The sequence below is a fragment of the Meriones unguiculatus genome, chromosome 5 (assembly GCF_030254825.1).
Source record: "Meriones unguiculatus strain TT.TT164.6M chromosome 5, Bangor_MerUng_6.1, whole genome shotgun sequence".
In the NCBI taxonomy this organism is placed as follows: Eukaryota; Metazoa; Chordata; class Mammalia; order Rodentia; family Muridae; genus Meriones; species Meriones unguiculatus.
In genome coordinates this window covers 113964271-113972067 of record NC_083353.1, presented here as the reverse complement: position 1 = coordinate 113972067, position 7797 = coordinate 113964271, and the positions used below count along the sequence as shown (strand labels likewise).

Here is a 7797-nt window from a genome sequence, read left to right as displayed (position 1 = left end):
GTGGCTGCTGGAAGTGGGGGTGGCTAGGGCTGTCCTGGGAGGAGACAGGCGGTGTCTTTGGGCCTCCTAGAGGCGGAGCCATGGGAGCCTGTGATTTGTTAGGGAAATCTCAGCCACCTGCTGCCTCATGCAAATACGCCCCTGTGCCCATCGCCACCACCACAGCTGCTCCTTCGGCCTCCAACCCTAAGCCGTGTCATCTGACCCTGAGTATGGGTGAGAGAGGTAGCCTGATCTCTCTGGCTCGTACCTTCGCAGTGCAGTAAGACCCCGGGGAGTCTTGTGGGCAAGCAGAGAGACGGACTTTCAGCCTAGGAGCAGGATACAGAGTTCCATCCTCTTTTGTAGTCATTTCTTGGCCCACAAGGTAGGGGCCCATCGGCCCAGCTGCCCCCTGGGTCCCCTGTAAGCCCCCCCCCTCCCCAACTAGGATCAGACCCAGGGGCAGCTGGTTGGGGCTGGTCGAGAAAAAGGATTATCCAGCTCAGCCCCTTCTAATCTCAGCTTCTGCCTGTACCCTCTTCCCCCACGGCCCTCAGTGAGGGAACATGGTTTGGGGTGTTGACAACAGGGTCATCTAGCACCCTTCTGCCCTGGCTCCTGGCCTGCTTGCTGAACAGGCCCACACTGCCAAGATCATGACCACAAGTGGGGACCGGTTCCTGGGGGCTACTGGAGCTGCGGCTGCTCCTGTTTTGCTCCCCAGACCCAACCAGTAATCCTCGCAGCTTTTCTCTGATCCGTGGGCTGATGCTCTTATCTCTGCCAGCACTGACCATGGAGGCACCCCTTTATTCCCCCCTTCTTGTGGCTGGATGGGGAGGGGTGCTGTTCTTCTTTGGCTCACTGGCCTGCTCCCCACCCCTCCAGGCCAGGTCCAAGTCTCTGGAAGCCACACACCTCCCTTCCTGGCCTCTCCCCCAGCCCTGCCAGCTGATTTCATTTGCCTGACGTGGTTGTTGCTTGCCTTACCCTTCCCTGTCAGTCTCCCCCCGCCTCCCAGTCGGGGCCAGGCCAGGCCAGCTCCTCTGGCAGCAGAGGGGGGCAGGTGACAGGCAGGCATCGAGGCTGAGAGAGTGAGGAGGCGCCTGGGAATCGGAAACCTGGGAGAAGTCCAGACAGAGCCCAAGTAAGAGGGAGCTGGCCGGCTCTGCCCTCTGGGATTGGGGGCCACAGGGAGGGCTCAGGCAGGGCTGGGATTGATATATACAGGAGGGGGAGCCCCCCCCATCGCTTCTCAGGAGTAGGGTAGGGTGGAAAGGACATGGTAGATGGGGACTCCCCAACACCTTTTCCGTGTTCCTGGCAGGAACCAGAACTACCCCTCTACCTGTGCACCATGGGGGAGATGGAGCAGTTGAGGCAGGAAGCGGAGCAGCTCAAGAAGCAAATTGCTGTAACCCCGGAACCCATGTCCTGGGGACCCTGGAAAACAAAACCCGGGGAGTGTGGCCTGGGAGGGATTGGGTTCACTCGTGGGTGATACTCTGATCTGGAAGGACTCACAGGCTTTCGGTTCGGATCTCACATTTGAGACCACCGCCCAGCTGCAGAGCCCCACGCCCACCCATTATGTGAGGTGCAGGTGCCTGTCCCCTCCCCCACCATAGTCTCTCTGATGCCTGCTTTCCCCATAGGATGCCCGGAAAGCCTGTGCGGACATCACCCTGGCTGAGGTGAGACTTTCTGGCCCTCTGAGGCAGGACGTGATAGGAGGGGAGGGGACTGAAGGAGAGCACCTCACGGCCAGCACCATACTGCTGCCTGAGCTTTCAGCACATCCTGTCCTTGAAGTGAGGAAAGACATTCGTGAATTAATTCAACAAATGTCTATTAGGATCTGCGCCGGGCCAGCCATTATATTGGATGCTGAAGACACGATGCTGGGTGTGCAGGCTTTCTCACAGACTTGAACTGACGGTTGGCTAAGGCTACATTTTGTTGATTCTAAGATGCACGTTTCCTCATAGATTTCTCTACCATCACGCTGCATCTAACGAAACACGACGCCTTGATGGTTTATTGTTTCTTACTTGGTGATACACAGAATCATGCAGAAGTGATAGCTCCAAACTGTGTGGGGTGGTGCAGATTTGTGAAACAGCTACATGGAAGACTGAGGCAGGCTTGGAAAGTCAAGGCAGGCCTGGCCTGCAGAGTGGGTTTAAGACCAGCCAGTCTCAAAATAAAAAGTCAAGCTGTGAAGACACGAAGTTGGGTGGGGGTAGGAGGTGAAGGGTGGATGTGGGGGGATTAAGAGAAATGGAGGTGAATGCTGTCAAAATGCATGGGTGTGTGAAACTACCGAATAGTTAATAGAAATATTATAGTAAAAAGTTAAAAAAAAAAAAAAGGGTCTGGGGATATATTTCAGTGATAGAGCTCTTAGCTGGCATACTTGAGGCCCTCGGTTCAGCACACAGTACTGAGGGGGGAAAAGAAAACAGAATCGATTGCCTTGAGTATGATCACAAGAGCAAACACCATGAGAAAGGCGCTGGGCGAGACGCTTAACTACATAATGCTATATTATTTCCATGGCAACTCTGTGAGAGAATAGGCTCCGGGAGAGGTGTGATGATTTGCTGAAGGCGACAATGTCTGGCAGACCCAGTCTGTGGACTCCAGAGGCCTAGCAGCCGGGAGGCTGGAGGGCAGGATTTCAGCAGGTGCAGCCCCAGGTGATGGCAATGCCACCGAGTGTCGGCGTGAGACAGGTTCATGTTCGGTGGCCTCCTACCAGGGGCTTGTAATGAATCACAGTGGGGTCAGCTGCAGTCTCTCTAGGCCAGGGACCTCATTCTGTAATGCTGGGGAACCTGCTCAAGTGTCTGGTCCCCAGCAGAAGCTCATAAGGAGCTTCTGTTACAGCCATGAGAAAGCGAACGAACGCCCCTTTCTCTGCAGCTTGTGTCTGGCCTGGAGGTGGCGGGAAGGGTCCAGATGCGGACGCGGAGGACATTAAGGGGACACCTGGCCAAGATCTATGCCATGCACTGGGCCACTGACTCTAAGTGAGGATCGGGGAGGGGGGTGGTCTAAGGGGAGGGGGGACGAAAAACGGGCATGGATGACACAGGTGCCCTTCCCCCAGGCTGCTGGTAAGTGCCTCGCAGGACGGAAAGCTCATCGTGTGGGACACTTACACCACGAATAAGGTACCAGCCCTCCTTCCTTCCTGGGGAGGCCATGCCTAAGCTGTCTGTCCTGTTCATCCAAAGCTTGGGTCCCACCTGCCCCAAATCTACCCTCCGTGCAGGTGCACGCCATCCCGCTGCGTTCCTCCTGGGTCATGACCTGTGCCTATGCGCCGTCAGGGAACTTTGTGGCATGCGGTGGGCTGGACAACATGTGCTCAATCTACAACCTCAAGTCCCGGGAGGGCAATGTTAAGGTCAGCCGGGAGCTCTCGGCTCACACAGGTGAGAAGCCCTCTCTCCCCGTGTAGGGGAAAGTCCAGGCCCCTGGCCAGCTGTGACCTGGAGCCAGCCCACTGTCCTTCATAATCACCTCCAGGTTATCTCTCCTGTTGCCGCTTCTTGGATGACAACAACATTGTGACCAGCTCTGGGGACACCACGTGGTAAGGGTTGAATGCCGTGGGTGCTGAGGAAGGTCGTCCTGTCCTGGGCAACCGTGACATTTCTTGGTGATGGGCTCCTTCTCTCCTGGCAGTGCCTTGTGGGACATCGAGACGGGGCAGCAGAAAACGGTGTTTGTGGGACACACGGGTGACTGCATGAGCCTGGCTGTGTCTCCAGACTACAAACTCTTCATTTCGGGAGCTTGCGACGCCAGCGCCAAGCTCTGGGACGTGAGGGAAGGGACCTGTCGCCAGACTTTCACTGGCCATGAATCAGACATCAATGCTATCTGTGTGAGTGTCCCCCACCCCCTCCATCTGTGGCCTTCAGGAACTGCCTCAAACTGCCACACACATCTTATCGGCCCTAAGCCCTTTCCTTGTAATTTTAAAAAATAATTTTACCTTGCAGGATAGTTTCAATGCCAATGACAAGAAATCCTATGTCTGCTTCACCCAGACTCACCATTAATATCTTGCCACATTTGTTTTACCCTTATCTCTACACACACACACACACACACACACACACACACTTAGATCCTCCCGTCTATTCTTTGTAGATCCAACTCAGAGCTTTTGCCGTGCCAGACAAGTGCCCTACCACAGAGCTACACCTTAGTCCTCATTCCTGGGTCCTTGGAGAGTACATTACATGTATCATGGCTCTGTGCTCTATATACTTCCTGGTGGGCAGAAGAGGGTATTGGATCCCCTAGAACTGGAGTCACAGTCATGAGCTGTCACGGGGGTGCTGGGAACTGAACTTGGGTCCCCTGCAAGAGTGAGTGCTCTTAGCTGCTGAGCCATCTCTCCAGCCCTAATCACAAGTTAAAAAATCTTTCCCCCACGAACACAAGGTCTCACTATATAGCTCTGGCTGGGCTGGAAATCGCCATGTAGACCAGGTTGGCCTCACACTCAGATCCTCCTGTCTCTGCCTCCCAAGTGTTGGGATTAAAGGTGTGCACCACCACCACCCGGCCAATTTTTAATTTTTTTCTTAAATTATTTTGAGTGTGTGCTGTACATGTGGCACTAATCCGAAAACAACCTTTGGGAGTCAGTTCTCTCTTTGTACTGTGGGGCCTGGGGTTCAAACCCAGGTCATCAGGATCATGTACCTTTGTAGCCAGTCCTTTCACTGGCTGAGCCATCTGCCCCCCTCCCCCAGTTACTTTATTTTCCATACATTTTATTTTTGTCATGCTCGAGAATGAACCCAGATTAAGCCTGATGAACTGCGTCCCAGTCCTTTCTTCCAGCTTTTGAGACAATCTCACTGAGTTGACCAGATTTGACTGGGACCCATTTTATAGCCCAGATTAACCTGGAACTTGAGGCAATTCTTCTGCCTCAGCCTCCCAAGTGCAAAGATTACAGGTATAAGAGGACATGCCCAGCTACAGCGTAAGACTTGTGTGTCTGAGTGCTTTGCTTGCGTGCATGTCTGTGCACCACACGCGTGCCGACACCCATGGAGGTGAGGTGTCAAGACACTCTGGAGCTGGAATTGCTGTGAGTCACAAGGTGGGTGCTGGGAATTAGACATGGGTCCCCTTCAAGAGCAGCCATTGCTCTCAACCCCGGAGCCATCTTTTCAGACCCAGCATGATTCTGAAAACCGGGAAATTCAACACTTGCAAGACATTGCAGTTCATATTCAGATTTAACCAGTTGTCTCGTAAATGGTTTTCTACCCAGAACCCAGTCCAGAAACATGCATGTCCTTGCCGTGTCTTGTCTCTAAACTTCTAGACTGGAACCATTCCTGTACTTCTCTGGGGTCTATGACATTATTATCATTTTTATTTTTATTTTTTTATTTTTTTTGAGACAGGGTTTTCCTGTGTAGCCCTAGCTCTCCTAGAACTAGCTCTGTAGCTCCAGGCTGGCCTCAGACTCAGTCATCTGCTTGCCTCCGCCTTCCACGTGCCGGGAGTAAAGGTGTGAGTCACCACCCCCCAGCGATATTACATCTTCTTGATGAGGACACACAAGTTCTCTGTAATTTCCCTCCAGTATACCCGTTATTCTTTATGATGGCCTTCAGGTTATCCGCTTGGACCTCGCGCTGTCCTTACACACCCTGATGTAGGCCATTAGGGTAGTAGTGATAGGAGGCCGCTCTTTTAGTTGTGTGACCCTGGGAGACCCTACAGCTCTTGCCTGCAGACAGTGCTGTAGTCAGGGGCAGAGGGAGCTCTCAGAGGAAGAACGCAGCAGTGAGCAGCTGCCTCTCCCTACCAAGAAACAGACACAGAGGCTGAGAGGAGGCTCCCGCTCCCGCACTGGGAGCCAGGAAGCGGGCAGGAAGGCAAGGCTGCCCCGGGTCTGGGCCCTGACCACTTCTTACCCGCATCTTCAGTTCTTCCCCAATGGAGAGGCCATCTGCACAGGCTCCGACGACGCCTCCTGCCGCCTCTTCGACCTGAGGGCGGACCAGGAGCTGACTGCCTATTCCCACGAGAGCATCATTTGCGGCATCACGTCCGTAGCCTTCTCTCTCAGTGGTCGCCTGCTCTTCGCGGGCTATGACGATTTCAACTGCAATGTCTGGGATTCCATGAAGTGTGAGCGTGTAGGTAAGGGTCCGCCCAGACACCCCAGCCTGCCCTCCTTCCCTCTGGAACCACTTTTTCTACTTTTCTGGGATCTAGGACTTTTATTATTTATTTGTTTGTTTATTTGTTTTTGAGACAGGGCTTCTCTGTGTAATCCTGGCTGCATGTTAGTTCCAGGCTGGCCTCAAACTCAGAGATCCGCCCGCCCGCCTCTGCCTCCCAAGTGCTGGCATGAAAGGGACCCTCTTACTGCTGCCCCCTATTTGTTGCCCACCTGGACTGTGGAAACCAACACCCTTTGCTTCTGAAACTAAGACTATAACTAAGACCATGGCCCCTGCCCCCAAACAGGAAGTGCTCTAAGCAGCCCTTCCCCGGCTTAGTGCCCTGCCTGCTCCTTCTGGTAACCCCCAAACCTGTGTACCTTAAATGTCCAGTCTTTTGGGTATCTGAGGTTCCAGGGCCATATGCTTAAGGGACAGCCTCAGGGAGGTGTGGATGAGAGTAAACCAAGCTGTCCAGAGCACCAAGGGTCCTGGGCCTAGCCCAGGGGCTTGCCTAGGTTTGGCCTGGTCTAGAGTGGAAAAAGACAGTTGGCTCCTATCAGGAACAAAATTGCTGAATGAAAATAACACGTACCCCAGAGTCGTGCTCCAAACTTATTCAACTGCTTACTTTTTGACTTTACCTATACATGTCACTCCACTGGGCCTTATTCTTGTTTTATTTTTAACCCAGAAACAAAGGACCCCTTCCTCGGGCCCTTCAAAGTGCTCCTGGCCTTCCTCACAGCATACTGACATTACTAATCGGTTCACCCTTGCCCCACCAGTGAGTCAAGTTCTAGCCAGGGACTGGCCTGACAAGAAATCCCTCTCCTCAGGGCTAATCCTCCTTCAGTTCCTTAGTCTCCATCAGGGGCAGTCTAGTCCACCCTCATGCATCATGGCCAAGTCGGCTGACTTGGTTTTCTCTTCCTCAGGCATACTCTCTGGCCACGACAACAGAGTCAGCTGCCTGGGGGTCACAGCTGATGGGATGGCCGTGGCCACTGGTTCCTGGGACAGCTTCCTCAAAATCTGGAACTGAGGAGGCTAGAGGTGGAAAGCCCTGAAGAGTCTCAGCTGCTTCCTTCTACGCCCCATCTCCTTAGGGTCAGTCTTCTATACCCCAGGGGCCATTCCCAGTAAACTTCCTTTTGAGAGTGATAGGAATTATGGGAGTGTGCCTTTGCAAGCATCAGGGTCACAGGGGCGAAGAACCGCCCCATCTCCTCCCATGGCCTCCAGTCTCCACAGTCCTCACAGCTCCTCCTGTAATAAACAGGAACGGACCCCATCCCCACTCCTAGAGTCCTCCTGGGCTGCCAGTAGCCTTTGTCCAGACTGGGAATGGCCAGGGTGCTCAGCCCAGGACTATGGATGTAACTACTAGTCTCCTGGCTCCATTCCCTTCATACTTTCTCTTTTCTATCCTTTTATTACCTAATAAAACATAGCTGGTACCTCTGTGATATCTGGCTTTTACCCCCTCTGTGCTCCCATTAACAAGCAACAAGATATTACAAGTGTTAGGATAAAGGCTAAGTACTAAGTAGACTGTGGGCAGGATGCAGGATCAGGGCAGGAGCTGAGGTCACATGGAGAGGCT

At 53.4% G+C, this 7797-nt stretch overlaps 1 protein-coding gene across 1 annotated transcript; it reads left to right on the top strand.

Annotated features, from left to right (window-relative positions):
* Positions 1-34: 34 nt before the first annotated feature.
* Positions 35-7662, top strand: Gnb3 (G protein subunit beta 3). The gene is made up of 10 exons (XM_021636926.2): positions 35-1129; positions 1310-1396; positions 1638-1676; positions 2908-3014; positions 3095-3158; positions 3260-3422; positions 3517-3583; positions 3676-3877; positions 5952-6168; positions 7130-7662. The coding sequence occupies exons 2-10, from the start codon at positions 1340-1342 to the stop codon at positions 7234-7236; spliced, it is 1023 nt and encodes a 340-aa protein (XP_021492601.1). The 5' UTR covers positions 35-1129; positions 1310-1339; the 3' UTR covers positions 7237-7662.
* The last annotated feature ends 135 nt before the right edge of the window (positions 7663-7797 follow it).